At 41.9% G+C, this 23619-nt stretch overlaps 2 protein-coding genes across 4 annotated transcripts; one reads left to right on the plus strand and one right to left on the minus strand.

Moving 5' to 3' along the window:
• Positions 1 to 1279: 1279 nt before the first annotated feature.
• On the plus strand, positions 1280 to 6165 carry dtwd1 (DTW motif tRNA-uridine aminocarboxypropyltransferase 1). 2 transcript variants are annotated; one of them, XM_086292111.1, is made up of 5 exons: positions 1280 to 1414; positions 3105 to 3406; positions 3584 to 3721; positions 5272 to 5548; positions 5671 to 6165. In XM_086292111.1, the coding sequence occupies exons 2-5, from the start codon at positions 3107 to 3109 to the stop codon at positions 5898 to 5900; spliced, it is 945 nt and encodes a 314-aa protein (XP_086148237.1). In that variant the 5' UTR covers positions 1280 to 1414; positions 3105 to 3106; the 3' UTR covers positions 5901 to 6165. The 2 variants fall into 2 exon arrangements, with proteins under 2 accessions (XP_086148237.1, XP_086148245.1); XM_086292119.1 differs by lacking the exon at positions 1280 to 1414 and adding an exon at positions 1428 to 1964.
• Positions 5926 to 23619, minus strand: nnt2 (nicotinamide nucleotide transhydrogenase 2). 2 transcript variants are annotated; one of them, XM_086292089.1, is made up of 22 exons: positions 23462 to 23619; positions 22617 to 22783; positions 21668 to 21897; positions 21148 to 21347; positions 20978 to 21065; positions 20746 to 20834; positions 20472 to 20659; positions 19780 to 19913; positions 19461 to 19652; positions 18804 to 18954; positions 15974 to 16135; positions 15772 to 15882; positions 15517 to 15662; positions 12969 to 13164; positions 12017 to 12250; positions 11331 to 11491; positions 10979 to 11158; positions 10741 to 10900; positions 7197 to 7278; positions 6935 to 7053; positions 6484 to 6599; positions 5926 to 6383 (listed from the first exon to the last, which is right to left on the minus strand). In XM_086292089.1, exons 2-22 carry the CDS (start codon positions 22744 to 22746, stop codon positions 6237 to 6239), a joined length of 3216 nt encoding a protein of 1071 aa, XP_086148215.1. In that variant the 5' UTR covers positions 22747 to 22783; positions 23462 to 23619; the 3' UTR covers positions 5926 to 6236. The 2 variants fall into 2 exon arrangements, with proteins under 2 accessions (XP_086148215.1, XP_086148223.1); XM_086292097.1 differs by lacking the exon at positions 23462 to 23619 and adding an exon at positions 22881 to 23423.

A 23619-nucleotide genomic window follows, 5' to 3' on the forward strand; every position in this document is an offset into this window, starting at 1 on the left:
CAAAGGTTTTAGTCAAACCCCTTGAACTGAAGCTGGCAGCCTGCACAATCACAGCTTGATTATTTGGTTTTAAAGGGTGGTGTACAGGGGCAAAACTTGTGCAATTCCTTATATCATAATTCATCAGTTATTTATTAAGCTTCTGTGTTAACATCAACAACTATAATAAATTATTGTTGTTACTATTTTTGTTACACAGAATATGTACACTATGCAAGGGTCAGGCGGCTGTAGTTGTAGTTCAGGATGTCAGGCAGGTCATCTAATTATCAGAAGGTTGGTGGTTCAATTCCTGCCTTCTCCAGTTTGCATGCCAAATACCCTTGGGTGTGATACTAACTCCAAGTTCATCTCTGATGAAATAATCTCAGTATGAGCATGTGTAAATATTAGATAGAAACCGCATATGTATACAAATAGTACTTGTATGAAAGGGTGAATGAGGCAAGCTGGATAAAGTCCTTTGAGTGCTCAGATAGAGCTGAAAAGTGCTACAAAGATCCAATCCATTTACCAAAATATTACCATATTATTGTGTGTTTACAAATAGAGATATACAGATATATACTAAAAGCCAAATATCTTTTTCTATATCAGGAAAATCTCTACCTTTATTTCTGTTTTTGAATTGCTTCCACACTCAACCTGTTCCAGATTTTGACTCGTAAACACTAAAACATTTTCTGGTAGTACACACATTAATATAGTTTTGAAGTTGCTAAAACCCCTTAAATTACAGCTATGTTCTCTACAGAAAACATACTTTGAATATTTCCTGGTAGCAAATTATTTTTTGCTCCAAGCAAAATTTGTGCTTTCTGGAATTTGTAATTATTGCCACGGACCAGATTCATATGAATAAGCAGAGTCTCTAAGGATTTTTCTTTAAGGTTATTTTTAATATATTATTTTAAATATTTTTGAGAACTATGCACAACTCTTTTTAAATTGCCTAAAATGTTGTATTTTTAAATGCAACAAAAAGCATCACAATACACAGTGTGTGTCTAATATTAAACTTGTAATTTAACTTGTACATTTAAAATCTAGAGGTTTACATGATCATAAACTGTGTTTTATTTTAAGAAAAAAAAATTTTTTCTTTCTAACGTTTACCGAAATACATAAGAGCGAGAGTTGACGTTCATTGGCTGCTAGTATGAGTAACTTAAATCTAACTTCGTAATTTTATTTTACTGGATTAAAGCACACTCATTTATTCACTTTACATTGATACATTTTGAAAATTAACCATCTATAAATATATATTTATAAATCGCCTGCCATAACACCCCCAAAGGGCACCGAGTAGCACATTCGTTGCTTAGCGACAGGTAACTACCCAGCATTTCCTTCACACGGAGCTGTGCTTCCGGCGTAGAAGAAGACGCTCATGCCGTTGTGCACTTCATTGGTAGGCACTTTTATAATGGGACTTCTTTTTGTAGCTAAGCTAGTGAACCCAGTTGAGCTAACAGTGCACAACAGTGCATCCGTCTTCATTTGATCTTCGCTCCTCTTAACTAGACTTTTTGACTTGTGTCTGTTAACGCTAGCAGCGGGGGCTGAGGAAACGTGACGCTTGCTAACAGAAGCTAGCTCCACTATGTTGAAGCATGGGCAGTGTAAAATACTGACTCTTTTATACTGTCTGTGGTTTCAAAGAAAAGTAACTGCAAGCTGCAGGTGTACGGTTTCTGCTCTATCACATCTCACTGCGCTAGAGAGAGGTTAAAGAGAGCAACGTTTCATGTTGTTTATCCATGTGCTAATTACTAATCTGTATTTAGCAAACGCGCTACACTCGGACACCAGCGTTTCCCCATTAGCTGATGCTTACGATCCCCCATGTTTATCAGAAATTCAACAGTATGTACATACAATCACTGGCCCCTTGATTAGGCACACCCTGCTAGTTTAATCTTCAGAGGTGCGTTAATTCTACGTGTCATCGATTCATCAAGGTGATGTAAACTTTTGATTCACAGTCGCTACAGATTGGCCAGTTTGCCAAGAATATCTTCCCCACACCATTACACCAATACCAGTACTGTTAATACAATGCATGATGGATCCATGCTCTCATGCTGTTTTTGCCAAATTGTGATCCTACCATTTGAAAATTGAGACTCAGACCATGCAACATTTTTCCAGTCTTCAATTTTACCAGTTGTTGCCTCAGTCTCCTGTTCTTAGCAGACAGGAGCAGCACCTGATGTGGTCCTTTGCTACTGTAGTCATCAACATGTTTCTTCAGAGATGCTCTCTGCATTCCTTGGTTGTAACGAGTGGTTAATGGATTACTCTTGCCTTGCGATCAGATTGATGCAATCTGGCCATTCTCCTCTCACCTCTGGCAGCAACAAGACATTTTCACCTACAGAACTGACACTTTTCTTCCTATTGTCTTTAAACCCCAGTAGCTCAGATTAGCCCATCTGGCATCAACAGCCATGGGTTTCTCCTTCTTTCTGATGCTTGCTTTGAACTTCATCTCATCTTCTCTTCATGTCCTCTGGAACCATGTCTACTATCCTAAATGGATTATGTTACTGCTATGTGATTGACTAATTAGATATTTCCATTAACAAGATTTATGGTTTTCTGTTTTCTAAGAACTTCTATCTCAGTGACTGTGCTCACAATGTGACGTTTGGGAATTTGACGTGTTCATATTTGAACCAGAAATGGGTAATGTCATATAATGTGATCTTATTCAGTTACCAGAACTGCAGAACTAACATGATGATCTTGCCACTCGTATTAATTTATACTAGCTTCTAATCTGGCCAATGTAAAATCATAAGACGCTACAATAAAATAGTTAAATGAAACATTATTTTTAAAAGATTTACTCATTCCAAGAGTTACAATGCTCTGTTTTATGAAATTTTTTAGATGAAAAGCATTCAAGCTGCACCGTACTATCACAGCAACAAATTTTCCAATCTAATCATTACCAGTCACGCACAATTTTAATGAACTCTTAGCTCTATAACTAGCTTTTTCCATGTTATTGTGTCCTTTGAGTTTAAGTCTTTGTAAATGTTAGATTATTTATGTCTGCTAATATTGGCATTATTTGCTCTGTTATTCTTCATCAGCTATGAGTGTACTTGTGCTCCAAGACAAGTCTGTCAACAGAGCAAAAATGAGCGGCCTGGATCAGGACCAGCGTCATCATCCCAGTTGCCGGGAAAAAACACTGGCCTCTGATTCATCCGACTCCCGTGAGCTTCCCAGTCAGCAGCTCCAGGGGCTCAAATTGGCATCACATGCAGTGCTAGAGGAAGCACAGCAAAGGGGCAGGTTAAAGTGCTCTAAATGTGGAGGCTCGAGGATGTTCTTCTGCTACACATGCTGCTCCTTAGTGGGCATGAGCCTGCAAGATGTCCCCACAGTGAAGGTTTGTAGGAGGTTAGGACTCACCTGCTTTGTCTTTTAACAGAGGCCTTCACCATTGTCTTAATTGGTTGCAAAATGCCTTTTTTTAAAATTATTTAACGTTAAATATTTTGGCATGATGTTGCTGAAATCCAACTCTCCCCTCGACCTGACTTTACACACTGTGTGTTACACTCAGCTTCCTGTGAAGATAGACATCATCAAGCATCCCAACGAGACAGATGGCAAGAGCACTGCCATCCACGCCAAGATTCTCGCACCCAGTGACATCACAATATATACTTACCCCTGCATACCTGAATACCAAAAAGACAAGGTTAGTTCTTTTTTATCCTTGTAGTTGTGTTTTTTATCCTAAAAGAAAGAATGGAGTTTATTTAACTGTAAAACATGCTGTCTGCCTTGTACCTTATGTGGCTTCAGCTAACAATTACGTTTATGATTGATTCATCTGGAAATTACTTCCCAGAAAACTTTTTTGTATCTTCACTTGTCTTGTTTTCACTACTCAGTCAAATAGCATATTCAGTTTTCTATGACACAACACAGAAAAGCATGTGGCATGTTTTGTTTGGAAACAGAGGTTAAATTGCTCATCAAAAGTGATTTTCTCTCATCTACTAATCCATGAGTGTCAAACATATGGCCTACAGGCCAGAACAGCGCTTCAAAAGATCCCATCAGGCCTGCTGGATGGCTTGTTGGAGTGTATAATATAAAGAGCGGGGCGGCATATGTAGTTTTTGGACTTTTCTGTGTATTTAGTACCAAAAAGACTTAAAAGCTTCGAGAACTAAAAGGGATCGTGCGAACTGTTATTTTCATCCGATCCAGTGGTCGGAATCATTGTAAGTTTAAAAACTTTCTCAGTGACAAAAACATTACACAAGCACACCATAGCAAACTGAGGAAAGGTGATTGCGCAAAGGAGCTGCGCCCGTGTGTTTCACTGAGCTCACTATACAACAGTCTTGAGTCACTCACCATTTTTTCTTCCAAGACGAAAGCAATTTTTTTGTTATTGAGCAATAGTTCTTCAGGCTTTCTGAAGGTCTATCAAAGTTTGTCTTTGGATTTTAGCTGCTTTTTCACTCATTGTTTTTAGTCCAGTCTTTATACCTGACCATTTTATTAAGAGGAATGTTTGTTTTGTTTTTTTGGTTTGTTAAGCCACTCCCCTTTTGTAAACTGATGGTTCCCTTTCAGAATTTACTTTACACTAAAACCAATGGAAGTAGTTGAGTATTTATTATGCAGCGGCTTTTGCTAGTTTTGAACCAATGTCTGATATCACTGACTTAGCATTTTCTTTGGCATCTATTAGTCTTTTTCTTTATATTGTTGCTTACAATAATTCTCGATACTATGTTGAATTAACTGTATTCATTTTAGTGCAGAAATCTAATTTAAGCGTATGTTCTGAAACTGTTGCTCTCCACTAAAGTCAGATTGTAAATGCTTATCTTTTGCATTTTGTACCGTTGTTTATTTTCAGCATAAAAATCTTAGATTTTTACCCAGTCTGCAAACAACCAGTGAAACATTTCTAAAAGATTTAGATTTATTTGCTGCAGCTCCATTCTTCAGTTCAAAGCTCACAGCACTTATGCAATCAGATTGTTATTTCAGCTGAATGAGTTTAGTCCACAAGCCATACATTTGTATTGTTTTTCTTGTCTTCTCATTTATTTAAATCAATTGATTTAGTGTTTTCACTTCTTCAACTTTATCCCTCACCTGTCAAACAGTTTACATCCTGTTCTCTGCTTCCTAAATTTAGCCTTTTATAAATCACCCCACTGTAAAAACACGTGTTCGAGACACATTTTGCATGATGGCGTTCCTCTCCGTCTTCACTCGCTCCAGGTGGTGTTGGTATTCCCTGGTCCGAGGGCCGTCTCAGTTCAAGACATGATGAAGTGTTTACATGACAGGTCACACGACTCCGCTGATGAACCGTGCAGAAAGAGGTTAAAAACTGAGCAAGTTCAAGGTTCCACACGCACGTCTGAGAGCTCAGAGTCGGGGACGCCAGATGAAGCAAAAAGCTCAGTGTCAAAGGTGGATCCCCTACACAGGGTGGTCTTCATTGACAGCACATGGAACCAGACCAATAAGATCAGCACAGACGAGAGACTGCAAGGTAATCATGAAAGATTGCATTTGAGTGGGTTTCCAAAGAACTCGAGACTGCTGGTGATTATTCACTCACAATTGAATTTACCATGATCTCACGATGTTGTGACTGACGTGTTTCTCCCCCAGATTTGCTCCAGGTAGAGTTGAAGATGAGAAAAACGTGTTTCTGGCGTCATCAAAAGGGCAAGCCGGACACTTATCTAGCTACTATCGAAGCCATATATTATTTTCTCATGGACTTCCACGAGCATTGCCTCGACGAGGAGTACAGCGGAGAATACGACAACCTTCTCTTCTTCTACTCCTACCTGCACTCAATTGTTAACAAAGCCAAAACCTCTGCTGGAAAATGCTGAAGAGGACAGACTAAAAGACATCAAACACTGTAGCTGAAGCGTTTTATGTTAATAGATTCTGATTATGCAGAAAAATAATTTTTAGTTTTTGAACTCGAATGACATTTTCTTATGCATGAATGGACAGTGTGACCGTAGTAGTACAAAGAAAGGAATTTCTGATACATTTAAACATTTTAATTTACAAATTAGTGCACAATGATGTTTGTGTTCTGCTGTAATCACATTTGTTGCAGACCCAATAAACTTGTTTTTGTAAAATAGGTATCTCACATGCCAAAAATTGTAATAACTTTTAAGTTCTTAACAATTGTACACGGCAGTAATGAGTTGTAATTAGTAGAAGGTCTCTCGGATCTTTGCTTGCAGACTGTCACAAGTTTTCTTGGCATCTCCCAGCAACATAGATGTGTTGGGCTTGTAGAAAATGGGGTTATCTACTGCAGCGTAGCCCACACCCAAAGTGCGCTTCATCACTATCACCTGGTGGTAATAGTAAGAAAAGAAGGTGGTATATGATTAGATTTTTCTTATTTTGGTACTATATCCTCAAACACATTTCATCTAATAAAGGCAGACCAACCTGTTTGGACTTCCACACCTCCAGGACCGGCATGCCAGCAATTATAGAGTTGGGATCTTCTTGCGCCGCCGAATTCACCGTGTCATTGGCACCGATGACCAGCGCCAAGTCTGTCTCTGTGGGTCATAAACATTTACACGTTTACGCACAAGGCGGATGAACTCAAACTCCGGCGCTGCACTAATCTCCCTCCACCATAAACAGAACCATGTGTGTCAGCCTGCGTGCCTGGTTGCTAAGAAAACAATGAGTGTTGTCCTAATAACTTGGCACATCCAAGTATCCAGACATAACATGTGGCCACTTCAAGCGCAGATGAAAAGGAACGGATGCGTTTATTACAAATCACCAATCGAGTAATTTAATCCAACACCTCCCTGCCAAAGTGACAGCCGTGTAACGGTAAATATAACAGATCTTTCTAGAATTTATTTTTAAAAACGGAGCTTGCCTGGGAAGTCGTCATTGATCTCATCCATCTCCAGGACCACGTCATAGGGAACGCCAGCCTCGGCCAAGAGTACGTTCAGCTGGCCGGGCATACGACCGGCCACTGGGTGGATGCCAAACCTGTTGGAGATGTTACAGCACATCACTGATTTTTCACTGAAAACTTGTCACACACACACACACACACACACACACACACACACACACTGATAAAAGAATGTCCTGCCTTGTGTGTGTATATACACACGTGTGTACAAACTAACCTCACAGTCTTGCCTTGTTCCTTCAGCATCTTCACCATATCTGCAATAGGATACTGGGCTTTGGCCGCACACAGACCCCAACCTAACAACATAAATATAGAAACTTGCAATAGCTGAGCAAATTGGCCTCTTGAACTTAGTAGGAATATAATGGTTATATCTTATCTACATACTCCATAATCCCTTTAGGTTGCTTGAGTCTCCTGTCAAACAGCTTTTCTTTTATTGGATGGGTGCCTGGTCATAGATAAGCATTTCACAGCTATTGTTCATTTCTAAATGACAGGCACAGCAGTCCTGCAGGACAACAGTAAAGCCACATATTCATCACCCTTCATTCCTTCTTTTGTCCTCCACCACCACAAGACTCCTCTCTGTGTTAAATCATAGCAGCCAAAAGTCTGAGAGACATTTTTCTAAGGAAAACTTTTGCATGTGTGGTGTGCATTGGGGTCCCCTGCGTGCAAAGAGCTAGTTACCCTCTGTCTGCATAACCCCTGCTTAACCCTGGTGGTCAGGTACCTTCTAGAGTTCAGCATTACCCCTAATCGAGTTTTTCCAAGCCAGTGACTTGTATCCTGTATCTTAGTATTTATTTATTTATTGTCATTGTCAAGAACTATAATTCCCCAAACAGCCGGAGCCTTCTGTTTCCTCACTGCCGTGCTTTGTTGTTGACAGCACATGGAGAGTCTGGACCGAATAGCCCTTATGATTTTTCACTGTTTCTCTAATCAAACCAGCATGTTCGACCACACAGCTGTCTCTGCACCGATTCGGAGCCATTGGAAAAAAAACAGCAATCCTGGTATCCAAGCTACACGGAGTGGTTCCTCTCGCACAGGCCGTTCAACAGCTACTCATTTGTCAGACAAGTCTGGCTTTTCTGCTTAATAAATCATGATGTGGGCATTATCTCACACTCTGAAATCCAAACCACCATTATTTAGGCCCCGTGGACAGTTTGTGAACAAACTACTCCCTCTTGTGGTCACTACAGTTCAGCATTCTGAGTTTAATGAAAACGCTACCATCAGATGCCTGACCATTTCCAAGTACTCTGCAAAACATTTGGGCTTTCCCAGAGCTGTTTTTGATCTCACAGAGCAACTTTTTTTGCTTGGTTTTTTTGGTCAGGTGAAAGCAGTTATGTGGGAGATAGATGATGGTACTGATCTAAACTAATGATCTGAAAAATGACATTTGGACTCCACGCCATCTACTGACAGGAGCACCAATATAAATCTCTTATGTTAGTCCAAGTTTCTTTCTACACCTGTCTACACCCGTCTCTAAAGGGCTCCATCTGTTTCCAGCACCGTCTCCACCCACAACTGGGGGAAAAAAGTTTTTCTACTTATGTAGAAGATTTAAAGCTTCCACCAAAATTTGCTTACAGACAAAGTGGCAAATGACAAAAGTAGCTGACCTTTGAAGAAAAATATAAATCATGGTGGAGCATTCTTCCAATGCACTGATTGCAAGCTGGCTTTAGCCCAAATTCTAACAGTTTATATCAGTTTACATAATTTTTTGTGCAGCACTAAAAAAAAAAAAAAAAATTCCCCAGATGAAACAACTTATAGCTAAGGACTTCAAAAATGAGGAAACTTTGGATGAAGCACAGTGTTATCTAACTTGCTACCTGCTCTTCATGTCTGCTTAAGACTTAATTAACAACTGATAACACAACACACCTGAAACCAATGTTGGAGTGCCAAAAACAGTTTCTTAAATGGCCATTTGAAGCTAACACAAAGAAATAGACATACCAAAACACTTTGTCTCCATTTTAACTCATCTGTTTAAATTCAATCTTTGAGCTTAAAGACATGGCTTCATTAACACATAGATGCCATTACAGGTGGCTATATATCTGTCTGCTGGCCTTCACCTCAGCTAATTCATTTTGCTGGAAACCCTTCAAACGTGAGACCCAGGGAGCCAGAACTGGCCAGCCAAAGAATCCAAGCTAGCCCACCGAATCAGCTATGGAAAAGACTTACAGCTTTTCCTACTAATAAAGACCTTCCACATCGATTATACCAAAGTAAATTAATAGATAAGCAGATCACAGAAACTTCCCGTTTTTATGCTTTACAATCTTTTTTTAAAAGGACATTATCAGTCTCTTAAATAAACAAAGGGGATTTCGACCAGTCCAGCCCACTTAAGGTCAAAGTAGGCTGTACGTGGCACAATGTAAAATGAGTTTGACATCCTTCCTTTAGCCCTGCATTTGTAATGCTTATCTGATAAATAATATGGCTCGCTCTGAGACAGCCAATTAAAAAAAATTAAATAAAATCCAAGATCCAGTTCAGTGAGTAAGATTGCATTATTTTACCTGCATGTTACATAGTATACACAGTAGACGTTTATTATGCATTTTCTTAGTGCATTATGCTCAAGTTGTTCTCCATATTGGACATGGCCCAATGACTCGTCATTTTAAAAAAAAATTAAAAGAAATGATGTATCTTCATTCGCTGCAACCTGGAATCCCTCCCCAATCAAACAGGGTGTTACACCAAAAACCTCCTTAGAATAGCTTTGGTCACTAGATTGCTGTGGTCAACCATATTTTGCCACCATTAACTATAAGAGCAGCGCAAGGTTATCACCAGCAGGTTGGGGGGAAACAAACAAAAATAAAACAGCACATTTTCCCTATCAGCCTGTAGATGCCAGAAAGTCACTGTCGAACCTCTAGGCTTTTATGAATAGGGTCTTCATTCACTTGATCCAACATGACGACACAGGATTCTTCTTCTCTCGCTCTCCCTCTCTCTTCTCCTTTCGGCGTCTCCCTTTAGTGGTCGCCACAGCAATTCATCTGCCTCTATCTCACCCCTCCCCAGCATCCTCGTCTGTCACACCCACCCTCTGCATGTCCTTCACTACATCCATGAATCTTCTCTGTGGTCTTTCTCTTTTCCTCTTGCCCGGTAGCTCCATCTTCAACATCCTTTGTCCAATATATCCACCATTCCTCTTTTGCCCATCTCTGAACTATATCAGCTTTGCGTCTCCAACTTTGTTTCCAAGCTGATCAGCCTGCTCTGTTCCTCTGATGTACCCAAATGAAAATCTTAGCATCTTCAGCTCTGCCAACTCCATTTACGCTTCCTATTTCCTAGTCTCCAAACCATACATTACAGCAGGTCCCTCTACCATCTTGTAAACCTTTCCTTTCACTCCTGCTGCTATCTTTCTGTCAAAAATCATCTCAGTCTTTCCACTATCCTAAATCTCCACCTGCTCCACCCTGCCTGAACCCTTTTCTTCACCTCTCTTGTGCACTGTCCATTGCTTTTGGATGGTCGGATACACTGCTAATCAAACTAGATAGTGCAACCTAATAACTAAATACAGTCACTTACAAGTGGGGTACTATTGTGGTAATATAGGTACCTACATTAAACGAAACAAACTGATAAAAGATCAGTTTCACAGATTGGTTGGTTAGAAAAAGTTACCAATGACAAAGCTGAAAATTACATTCCTCAACAGTGCTTCGAGACATCTGTAAAACAGTGTGTACCTGGAGTAATGATGATGTTGTTGGCTTCTTTGATTATGTCAATGGTTTGGTCCACATTGACCTCGGTGTGAGTGCCAACAATCTCCATGGGCTTACCACCCAATGTTGAGGTGGTGCCGTACCCGCCCAGGATCACGTTTGGCAGGGAGCGGTTCATAGCCTTGAGGAAGAAGCAGCCCAGTGACACGTTTGTATCCTTTTACTTCATGCATAATGCTGGAAATGTGCATCTACTCACCACACACATGATGTAGGAGAGGATTGCACCAGAGGAGCCAATCAGCGCTCCAACAATTGTCATGAGATTGTTGTCAAGCAAGAAGCCTTCGGCACATAGTGCCCATCCTGAGTAGCTGTTCAGCACAGTAATGACCACGGGCATGTCAGCACCTCCGATGGCTGCTGTTAGCGTTACACCCTATGACAGGTTGAATCAGAAAAACAAACAAGTATTTTAACATATTCCAAGTTAGCTAAAACAATTCTTACATTAAAAATCAACTGCTGAAATGTAAATTCACTGAAAGAGATGTTGCCAATCCCCCCCACCCCCTGCCTGTTGGCAGCTTTAATAATGGTCACAAACTCACCATGACAGTGGAAAGCCCAGACACTCCCAGCAGGCACCCCATGCCAGTACCATAACTGGAACTAAGCATAAAGGGCACCATGCCTCCAACAGATGCTGCCATCAGACTGGCATTCAGCATGTGCCGTCCAGGTAGCAGCAGGGGGGCAGAGCTCAAAAGACCTACAACCAAAAAACACATTTTTCAGAGAGGGAAGAGAAACTGTTCTCACACTTTTGTAGGGTTTAAAAGGAACAAGACAAAACAAGTGAGCGTGCTTTTCTTTAACCAGTGTCAGGTGTCTTTGAACCCTCAGACTTATCTGCGAAAGCCTCTAATCAGCTGTCTGAGCATCTGTCTCATCCACAAATCAGCCAGCAACCCTCTACCAACCACAGCCATCCAGTCACTGGCCTGCCCTTCCCATGGCAAATTACCAGAGAGCTTCTCATGTGTTCCTCTTGATTGGTCGGCCTAAAGCGCAAATTAGAGAGTGCTGACACTTACACAGAAACTCCTGGATTTAAGAGGGGATCTTTGGCTTTCAGTAGATGAAAGGAACAATCAGCAGCCGGCCAGACAACCTGATGTGTTTTCATAGAGATTTGTGTGTAATAAGAAGAGCTATGGTCAGATCTGACAGGGACTGACCTCGTCAGATATGGACTGACAATGTGCAAATGAGAGATTAGTGTCAGATCGATTACCTTGAAGCTTGCCATAGGCCACCAGTGATCCACTGAATGTGACGCCTCCGATGTAAGTGCCCAGGTAAGCCACAGTCTTGAGCACACCTGCAGCTGGGTGAGTATCCAGGTGAGGGTACTCAATCATATACTCGGCAATGCATGTGAGAACAGCCGCCAGGCCCACAAGGCTGTGGAAAGCTGCCACAAGCTGGGGCAAGTCTGAGATTTCAATACGCTTGGCAATGGTCAGACCTGTAGTTGAGATATGAAGAAAGTTTAAAAAAAAAAAAAAATTTTTTAAAAAAGCAGCCAAAAAAAAGTTAAACACCAGAACTACACTTCGCATGCACATTGGCAGAGTCTGACTGCTAGAAACATTTAGGGCATTGAAAAAAAAACATGAAATTAAAAAAAGAAGAAAGAAAAAAGGGGAAAAAATGGTTAAAAGGCAGACACCTGCTTCTAGTTATGGGGCCTGTTCTTCAAAAGGTAATCCCAGGAGTTCAAAGTTGAGGATTTAATTGCGTTTTCTTGAAAACTAAGCGGCTCTTAATGCTGTGTGTATGCGCTCATTCTTAGGATGATTACACTGCCATTCATCTTCCTGCTTCTTAAATTACGATTAACATGTACAACAGAGTGATTGATGCATGTTATGAATTAGCTAGGAGGAGCTAATAACGAAACAAACCGCTAGACTTCAGAGGAGTCATGCCGAAACTTGATCAATTTGTTTTTTATTGAAAACTGAAACCTTGAGGTGCTACGTTATTTGCAAGTCTCCTTCACATGACCCAATGAAACAGCAGGGCATACCGCTTGAGTTGTTATAAGATGAAATTAGAAGCACTGTGAAGCTACAGTGGGCATTTTGCAGCACAAGAGGTTTTTTTGGGGGGCAGTTTAAGTAAAGAAATATCAGTGAACACAATATCATATCCATTTTAGTTGAATGCATGGAGCCACCTACCCAGGGTTCCCCCACCGGCCATAGCCAGAGACATCTGAGACAGTAGCTCCGGTGAGGGTTTGAGGGCACCGAGGGTGGCAGCAAGGCCCCCTGCCACTCCCATCATGCCGAGGGCGTTCCCCAAGCGACTGCTGCTCTGGGCAGACAGGCCGGCCAGCGCCCCGACACAGCACAAACCTGAGCCCAAGTACATCATCTGAGGAGAAAAAGTGAGAATCAGCATTTTATCATAGCTACATGTTGAGAATGGATCAATAAGTCATCAAAGAATCGAGAAGCAGGATGAAAATTAGTTTAAAGATGAGAGGTAATCCCAATTAAATGAAAGCTTCTGATCTAGACCTGACATCAAAGTGGACCCAGTCTGTTAATCTACAGGGTTTGTTTGTTTTTTGTTTTTTAAATAGTCTTACATTCTACTTATCATCTTTGTATGGCTCACACTTAAAGAAAATCCCTATATAGCCTCTACCAGGCCTTGATACAGCCCCACAGTGAACTCCCTCAAAGAAAAGATTTGAATAGCAGGTGGGTTGGTTTCTGTGCTCAAGCCAGAACTGTGTACCTGACATGACCATAATGAGAGTTTCCCCATCTCACTGACTCATGCAGAGCCAAGAGTAGAAAGGGAAAAAAACATGTTTAAAACGCATCCACTACTGCAGTAACAGAATCTATGTGAGAGAAAAAATATATATATAAAAAGCTTAATAGGTTCTCTAGGGCGCATCGTTCCAAAACCAGCTGAGAGATCCTCCCAGTACAGCATGCCCAAACACTTCACCTTGGAGGTCTCTAACCAGATGCATCTCAGAAAATTCAAATATTTAAAAGAAGTTCAGTATTTCCCATCAGTTAGTTACAACAAGTGAAAATTTTATATATTGTAGACTCAAAAAAATATGTCATTAGAAGAACAGTATAAATACCTGTAAATGATTCAGCCTACTTAATACACACAACCACAATCATGGAGAAGACTGCTGACTGGACACTTGTATAGATGATTATCACTGAGTCTCTTCTCAAGCAGGATCATTGACTCTTTTCATAGAAGGTCATTAATATAGCACATCAAAACACGTTAATGGAAAGTTGACTGAAATGGAAAAGTGTGGTAGTAACAAGAAAAGTGTCCACAGGTAATAGGGACGCCTGCAGCCTTGAGAGGTTTGTTAAAAAAGAAGTTGATTCAAGAGCTTTGGAGAACGAGTGGACTGAAGCTGGGGTTTGATCTTCCTAAGATCAAACAAAGATCAGAGACAAAGTCAAAAGCATCTTACCTGGGTCAATCTAAAAAATGACTGGACTATTGTGCAGTGGTCCGAAGCCTTTCTTTGCAGATGAAAGTAAATTTCACTTTTTATTTCTAAATCAAGGTCCAAGAGTCTGGAGGGAGCGCAAAGAGGCACACAAGCCGAGGTGTTTGAAATCCAGAGTGAATTTCCTGCAGTCCGATGGTTTGAGATGCCACATCATCTGCCAGTGTTGCTGATGTTTGGCCCACTGTGTTTTATCAACTCCAGAGTCAGTGCAGCTGTCTGCAAGGAGGCTTTAGAGAGCTTCAAGTTTCCATCTGCTGACAAGCTTTATGAAGATGTTGATTTTCTTTTCCCAGCAGGACACGTCACTTTCACACCGTGCCAAAACTAGTACCAAATGGCCTGCTGACCATGTTATTACTGTGCAAGACGGGCCAGACAACTTGACCTGATGAGAAACACCTGATCCAATACAGACAAGCTATCAAAGTAGCATGGGCTTCAGAAACAACTCAACAGATCCACAAGCGGATTGCCTCCATGGCAACCTGATGCAGTAATTCATGCAACAATCCAGTACTGAGAGCAAGAACAAACACACTCTTCAGAAGTTGGACATTTCTGTATTTGAAATCCTTTTTTGATCGCGCTTAACTTTTCTATTAAACTGACATAACTGCATTTATGGTCATATATGGTAAGCCATATTTAAAGTTAACATAATATTTCAGTTTCAGTCTAATAAATATAAAAATTAAATTATGCATTCATTTCATGGTATCTTCATTTTGTAAGATACAAATTTATACATGAAATTAGATGCACTTTCTAGCAAGCAGAGGTCACCACACTAAAGTACCAGACAGAGTACCATCTACTCTACAACAGCGGTCCCCAATCCCCGGGCCACGGACTGGTACCGGTCTATGAGTCGTTGGGTACAGGTCCGCGAGAGTTATGGCTCGGGTGTGAAATTTATGGTTTTCAGGGTTTTTATCATTAACTCGGTTTCCCTCAGTCTTTTCCAGTGTCTTATGAATAAAACTTTTTTGCTACCAGTACAGGTTTTATTTTGTTGATTAGTACAACAAATCCAAGACATCTTAAAGGCCAGTCGGTGAAAATATTGTCAGACATAAACTGGTCTGTGGCACAAAAAAGGTTGGGGACCGCTGTTCTACAAACAATTAATTTCACTGTCACGCTACTTAATGCACATTACATTAAGTAGGGGATTGTCAGTGGAAACAAATCTGAGTGAGATGACATGATGTGCATCGTCTCACCTGCTCGATGCTGTACCCAGCAGCCACAGAGGCTCCATATCCTCCAACAAATGTAGCCCCAGGCAGCAAATACAGGTAATTGTACTCAGGAGGGTCGGTGGGCCGTTTAAACATGTCCAGCATCCTCTGGGTGATCAGAAAACCACCTGCACAGGTGCAGAAATAAATGAATGAATTAGCCGTTTTCATTTGTTTGGGTGGGAAATTATTTATGTTCACTGAAGCCATTTTTGTGTCCAGTGTTGAATGTCACACCAGCAATGTTGATGGAGGAAACGAAGGCAGCAGCCAGAGCAAGACTCTCGGGCAGGGAAGAAGGTGTGAGACCTCCACCCATCAGCACCAGGCCTCCCACCGCAGTCAGACCTGACAGAAAAGAATTTGTTAACAAATAAAAAGGAATCACTCAAATATCACCACATCTATACAGATTTTCATGACTTTAATGAGTTCTGACCTGAGATGGCATTGGTGACGGACATGAGAGGTGAGTGCAGAGCGGGGGTCACACCCCACACAGTGTGGTATCCCACTATCCCACCCAAACCAAAGGTGGTGACCATCTGAGTGAAAGCAGCATTGGGCGAGATGATGCCTAGAGCCAGACAGGTAGACAGGCCTAGAGAGAGACAGAGCAAGGCAGTGTTGCTGTTGCCATGTTTGTGCTTTCCCTGCTGCTGTAGTTTCAAGTTTGGTTTCCAGTCCCTTCTTAACCATTGAAGGAATGGAATAACTGAATAAGACAAATAAACATGTCGTTTTATTACCAGCTATTATGATTCATAGTTTCTCTGAAAGAAGTGAAGCGAAATGTTTGAATTTACTGAAAAATATATTCATCGCTGTGCTCAGTTACAGGGGGGCTTCCAAAGGTCACAGTAAGATCTGTTACAGTGACTTGATTTAAAAATGGAAAAATTACAAAGTCAGACTGGAAAGTAAAGGATTTTTCCCCTCATGAATCTTACAATGAAATCCCAAAGAGACATGCTTAAATTGCAAATTGCTTTTCTTGTCCACATACAAAGGTTTCCAGCACATATCCATTATGTAGAAAAGCAGTCCCACTTTACATTTCTTAGTTTTTGGCATACTTGCCATACCCAAATGTTTCAGATCAAACAGATTTTAATATTGGATAACCTGAGTAAACAGGTTTTTAAGGGGGAAAAAGCCACCCCAACCTACCTGAAACTTCTATGTGAAAAACCACCTCCCCCCTAAATGTAATAACTGGTTGAGCCACCCTTGGCAGCAAGAACTGCAATCAAGCATGTGCAAAAACTGGAAATGGGTCTCTCGTGACTGTGGAGGAATTTTGGCCCACTCTTCTTTGCAGAATTGTCATTCAGCCACATTGGAGGATTTGAGCACGAATAACCTGTTTAACCTCCTAAGACCCAAACTTCATGGTATGCATTTGTAATTTCGCTTTGCCATTTGGGCTGATTGGGAGCTGATGAATGTAACAACAAAGAGTTACGCAATTTATTTTTTTTAACTGATTTTTGTTTCTGAGAAAAATGAGAGCCACATATGAGGACATTCACATTAAATTTCGATTGAACAGTGGCAGCATGATGTCCTCGTAAGTGGATATCAGGCCCTTGTAGAGCAAAGTTTAGTATTTTGGTCTAGACAACCCAAAATGTGATGTCCACATATGTGGATGCCAGGTCCTAGGAGGTTAAGGTCAAGCATCTAAATCTGATTCAAGTCCACAATTTGATTAGACAACTCCAAAACCTTCATTTTGTTTTTTTAAGACATCAACAGATGGACTTTCTGGTGTGTTTTCAGATCACTGTCCTTCTGCATAACCCAAGTGTGCTTGAGCTTTGGGCTATAAACTCATGGCCAGACATTCTCCTTCAGGATTTTCTGGTAGAGACCAGAATTCATTGTTCCATCAGTTATGGCGAGTTGTACAGGTCTTGAAACAGCAAAGCAACCCCTGACCATTACATTACCACCACCATGTTTGATTGCTGGTATGATGTTCTTTTCATTAAAGGCTGTGTATGCCAGATGTAACTGGACTCAGATCTTCCAAAGATTGTTTTAACTTTTACCTGAAAGGCCAGGTAGGTTTGGGTAGCTTTTTTCCTTAATAAATGAAATAATCATTTAATAACTTCTGCATTTACTTAAGTTATCTTTGTCTAATATTAATGTCACACTAACACAAGCCATTTAAACTAGGGGTGTCCAACTTGAGTCCTCGAGAGCTACTGTCCTGCAGCTTTTAGATCAGGGGTAGGCAACTTCAGGCCTCGAGTGCCAGTGTCCTGCAGGTTTTAGATGTGTCCTTGATCCAACGCAGCTGATTCAAATGGCTAAATTTCCTCCTAACAAACGGCGGATGAGGGCTGCCCGAAGAGTAAACTTCAAGTACTGAATATCATGTCACTTATTTATGTGCAAATGTTTAATAACGAAGAACATTAAAACATTACTGCTGGCCACATGTCGGCAAAGTTATGTGACATTAGTGACGTTTGTACTAACTTGGTTTTAAAGCCTTTACTTTAAAATATACGCCGTTCAATAGCTGACCTTAATCTTACAGAGAATGATCAAAGCTCATGTAGAAACAAACAAAGAAATGAACAAAAGATTTTCTCCTTCATTTCTGTCAAACAAAGCTGTATGATTTAGTATCATGGTTGCTAGGCAACCTGGGCAGCGCAACGGAGGCTAGACCGTCCCATTTCACAAGCCTCGCACTTCCGGCCTTAGCGGTCTTTAAGTACGCGGCCCTTGAGGATCGTTGAGGCTGCGTACTTTAAGGCTGCAGACCCTGAATTGGGATACAGCCCATGTTCTCCAGAGGTCTGGGAATGAACTAATCATTTGATTCAGATGTGCTGACCCAGGGTGATATCTAAAACCTGCAGGACACTGGCACTCGAGGCCTGGAGTTGTCTACCCCTGTTTTAGATGCGTCCCTACTCTAACACAGCTGAATCAGATTGTTGGATTACCTCTTTTCAGCATGCCATCCATTTTGGCAAAGGTCTGATAACAAGCCAGTATTTGATTCAGGTGTGTTGGAACAAGGATGCGCTTAAAAGCTGCAGGACAGTAGCTCTCGAGGACTGGAGTTGGACACCCCTGATTTAAACCAAAAGATAGTGAAAATTGATATTTTACTTTAATTGGATTATTTGCATGCTTTAATTTCAGTACAAATTAATGTTTTACACAGAACAAATCCTCTCAGTGAAGCCAAATAAAGCAGTGCTAAATGTCCCAGAAGTCTGAATACTTCTGTGTTTGTGTTTAACCTGCAGTGTAGACACCAGCAGAGGTCATGGTGCGGTTGAAGGGCGAAACGGACGCCACTTTCTCGGCCTCCAACTCTGCAACCGTTTTCTGTTTCACCGGCGATGGCGGGACTGTTTTTGGAAGGGGTGATGGGAACATGTTCTTGCCTTCCTGAATGCACCAGAAAACACACAAGAAGACCAGAGTGAGGAGAGAGGAGTCCACAAAAGATTTGCGTGAGAAACAGACATCAAGACTTTCACACAGTGGGTGAGCTCTCGAACACGAACTCGTGGACGGCACAGGGGATTACGCTAAACAAAAAAGCAATCACAAACCAGTTAGCAGTGGTTTTGAAAGATAAATTCTCTTTTAAGGGGCTGAATAATGCTTAGTGTAACAAGAGGTAAGCTGATATGTCCTATTGAGGTTGCGTGCTTATTCTGCCATAAACAATGTGTCAAAGCTAAATTCCTGGAAAAGTGTATTTTGAAACGTTCATAACATTCTTGCTGGGATCCAACTTGAGCTATTCCCAGCTGGGACTCTGTTTTGGTACTCAATTGGCGCTCTAGCCAAGCATGACAGGATCTGACAGCGCATGAGAGGGAAGGAGGGATGCCAGTGGGGATGGAAGCTGACAGGAGACAGTCACACGAAAAAAAAAAAAACTCCACCTTCATAACAAGAGTCCCACGGATGACGTGGTCAATTGTTCCATAATCAAATTCTTCTTTGGGCTCATAGTGGAAGTATTCCTTGTCTGGACTAATGGCCTTCAGAAGCTTCAGTATGTTGTTTGAATATAGACTGCTGGCTTGGGTGGCCATGCGGCTGGGCAGGTCTGAGTAGCCGATGTGTGTTACTCCCTAGTTAACAAAAAAGTACATTATTCATACATAAATAAATCATATATATCCCAAATCAGAAATACATCTTTTGCATTCCTTAAAATTATCCAGTTTATCCAAATGTGCAAGCTAGGCCAAAACGTACCCTGTAAACATGCAGCTGTCCGGGCTTTGTGGTCTCGATGTTGCCCCCTGCCTCTGCAGCTAGATCCACCACTACAGAGCCATCCTTCATAGACTCTACAAACTCCTTTTTGATCAGTATGGGTGCACGCTTCCCTGAGTGAGCATAGGACCACAGGTAGAAAGGAATGAGATGCATCAAACAGCATCATGCTGTCTAACAAAGAGGATAGTCAATCCGTATTAAAGATGTAGTGACCCTCATGAAAGCGACATTATGGGGTTGATGGGGCTTAAGCCATAGACAGTATAGAAAAATTGGACGAGGCCACTGTGCCATCATACGTTGGTTAGTTAGATCTAGTTGCAAAGTCCAAAGCGGAGGCTTTTCGCCATCGCCACCTCTTTTGAAAGTGATGAGTGAGGGGCAGACTAGCAGACAATTTACTCAAGTGTCAACAGATAAAATTATACGTTGCTTATGTTTAGGACCAACTCCCACGAAGCCTACTGAGTCCTTAGCTGCTAGATTAAATAAAATAAGCCAACAGCGAGTGAAATTCTCAGCACACTTGCAGAGCAATATTTCATATGTTTATCTCTAATTGACGTTCAGTGTTGCTGTGGAAAAGATGAAATAAAAGCAAATAGTGATGAAACTTTTGATGCCAAACGATAAAGGCAAAAGTGGCTTAAAGTACCGATGTGACTCACCGGGAATCAGGGCAGTGCTGACAATAATGTCGACCTCTTTACACTGCTTGGCAAAAAGAGCCATCTCAGCCTCGATGAACTCCTTTGACATCTCCTTGGCATAACCGCCAACACCCTCGCCAGACTCTTTGAGGTCTACTTCTAAAGGCTCAGCCCCAAACGACTTGAACTGCTCCAGAGCAGCTGGCCTGAAAGTCAAGAAGCAGCCAGCCTATCAGCAAAATTCTGTCCATCATTAATAAGCCTGCAGTTTGAGGCGTTGCCAACCTTATACCTGGTATCAAACCCTCTGACTATGGCTCCCATTGACTTAGCTGCCCCGGCTGCTGCCAAACCAGCCACTCCACCTCCAATAACCAGGACCTGTTTACAACAGAAACATCCAAATGTACCAAGATTTCACTTCACACTTCATTTTTTTATTTTAAGTATACTGAAAGGAAAGAAAACGCTGTACTGACTGTCGAAATAGATCATGCTTGGTTGAGTAAAACATAGACTATTACCTTAGCTGGAGGCACTTTTCCTGCAGCTGTAATCTGACCAGTAAAGAACCTGCCAAAGTGGTTGGCAGCCAGAACCACAGCCTTGTACCTACATAACAAAAACTCAAGTCACATTTACATTAACTAAACAAACAGATGAAATCTGGACTTAAAAATACATTTTTGTTTACCCAGCAATGTTAGCCATGGAACTGAGTGCATCGTAGCCTTGTGCAATGGTAACTCTGGGCACCTGATCCATGGCCAGCACAGTGCTCTGCCTCTGTGACAGCTTATTCATCAGCTCCTGGTTCTGTGCTGGATAGATGAAGCTCACCAGGGTGGATTTGGGTTTCAGGAGATCTACCTCACTCAAACTGGGGGCTCGAACCTAAAAAGAAAAAAAAAATCTATTTTCCACTCACAATTAAATATAACTGACAGATATGTGGATCTAGTTTGCTTATGTAGCAGCAAATCAAAACATCAGTGCTCATTTTCACAAAGTATACAGATTACTCAAACCAGAGGAGAGTGGTTACTTTGACTGGAACATATCAGGAAGCTCAAAGTGATCATTGGTGTCAGATGCTGCACTGAGATGAGTCTATAGTATGAGGCCTTAAGAAGATTGTTGGTGATTACGGTTTCTGAGCTGTGAAGCTGCAAAGAAGAGTCTGATCTGCGGCCCAAAGCATGCCGGGTACGAACCTTAAGGACCAAGTCTGAGCTGAGGGCTCCCTTAACATCAGTAATGGTGGCTCCAGCATCTCTGTACTGCTGATCGGAGAATTTTGATTCGTCCCCGGCGCCGCTTTCCACCTGCACCCTGAAGCCCTGTTTGACCAGCGCCTGCACCCCAGCCGGAGACAGCGCCACGCGACGCTCATTCTGTAACGTCTCCTTAGGAACTCCAACCACCAGGTCCTTGTAGAGCACACCTGAGGTCAAAAAAACAAAACAAAAAGAAAAAGGGGGAAATAAAACAATGCAGCCGAGAGTGAAGAACTTGGAACTTGTCACACACAAAAAAAATATGCACAAGACATAAGTTTATCTTCTTTTACGCAACAACGCAGCAGGCATGCGCGTACAGCTGAGATTTGCGTTGCTGGAAACAGTGTCAGGTTACACATTTCTCTCCCTACATGGTGTAGTGACCTCGCCACCATGGAGACATTATTAGCAGGTGATTGGCACCAGGCCAGCACACACACAGAGGCCCTGCAGTCCTATGCAGACACACTCCAAAGTCAAACTTAAAAGATTTCAGCAACTCAAAACTTTGACGAGCACTCTGTGCCGTGTGCCTCGCACACAGCACAGGCTCCATACACAAAAGGCTGTCATCAGAATCAGCCGCACTGCTGTCAAGTTTTTACAGGTCACCTTTAACTGACCTCTCGTCCGCTCTCACATGTTAGCAGCTCTCACGAGCAAAGCCGCCGTCTGCTTTATAGCAGCTTTCCCTATTTTGAGAACATCTCTAGCAACCTGCTGCAAACAGTTTGTGATCTGCAGTGGAAGTTTTCCACTCCTTTGGCCGGCCGGAGCTTGTCCTTGAGTGAACCGTTACGCTCTCATTCCTCAAGTCAGACACGAGAAAGCACGCAAGCCCAGCCTGTCCTCTGTGAAGCAGAGAGATTTGTAAATTTCCTACCTCTGGAGGCCTTTTGGTCCCATAACACAGGGAAAGTCCTGAAATGCCTCCTTCCAGGGAACTTCAGATGGACCCCTCGCTGGGACAGAATGACAGAGGAGCTACAGATGCAGCGGAGAAGGGTCGACATGGCTGCTGAGCGTCCGCCCTGAGGCTCCTTCTAAGCTCTTGATTACGAACACAAACAAGGAGAAGTAGAGGTTGGCGATAAGGCGACACTACATCTACAGTCAAATAAAAAAGAACATAATTTTTTAAAAATACCCTCAAAGCAAGTCCCGGGCCCCCCTTTCCCCAAGTCACACACTCAGACTATGCGTGCTGCGAGGCCTACAAACAGCAGAGTGACATTTCAGCCGCACACACACATGCAGAGCACAGGGTTGATTACACACTCCAGGCTTCTCTTCGCGAGAACTGGAATTATGACGGCACAGGGGGGAAAGTGTGCCAAGTGTGGCCTGGTTGTTGTGAGCCGGAGAAGAGCAACCAGTGTGCAGATAACAAAGGGGGGGCTGGAGGGGGGACAGCTCAGATACAGTCAAGACTGGAAAAAATGTGGTGTTTACAAATGTTGGTCTGTCTTATATAAAGACAAATAATGCCACAACCAGAAAGACAAAACAAAACACATGACTGTGGAAACTTGTCATACTTTGGTTGATGTTTTGATTTCTGAGTCACAACAACGTTTTGCTGTTTACCTTCCCTCCCATTCATTCATTCATTCATTCATTCATTCATTCATTTTACTGAATCACACTCAAATCACTGCTCCTCATTCTCCAGTAATCTAGTCACACACTCAAAGACCGGCTGATGGACTTGCTTGTTCTCACACTTGCCTTTCAGGTTTCCAGAAAGAGCGGGTTTCACAGCAGTGTCACCTGCGAGGTTCCTATACCCCCAAAATCCTTCCCGTCTGCTTGCAAGGAGAGACAGACGACCTTCCACAGTTTCCTTATCACTGCCGGACTATTTGAGTATAAATAGTAAGCCCACG

This window comes from Aulonocara sp. 'chitande type north' Nkhata Bay, linkage group LG1 (assembly GCF_057382095.1).
Source record: "Aulonocara sp. 'chitande type north' Nkhata Bay isolate Kocher_YH1m ecotype deep benthic linkage group LG1, A_spYH_male_GT1.1, whole genome shotgun sequence".
NCBI classification, from domain to species: Eukaryota; Metazoa; Chordata; class Actinopteri; order Cichliformes; family Cichlidae; genus Aulonocara; species Aulonocara sp. 'chitande type north' Nkhata Bay.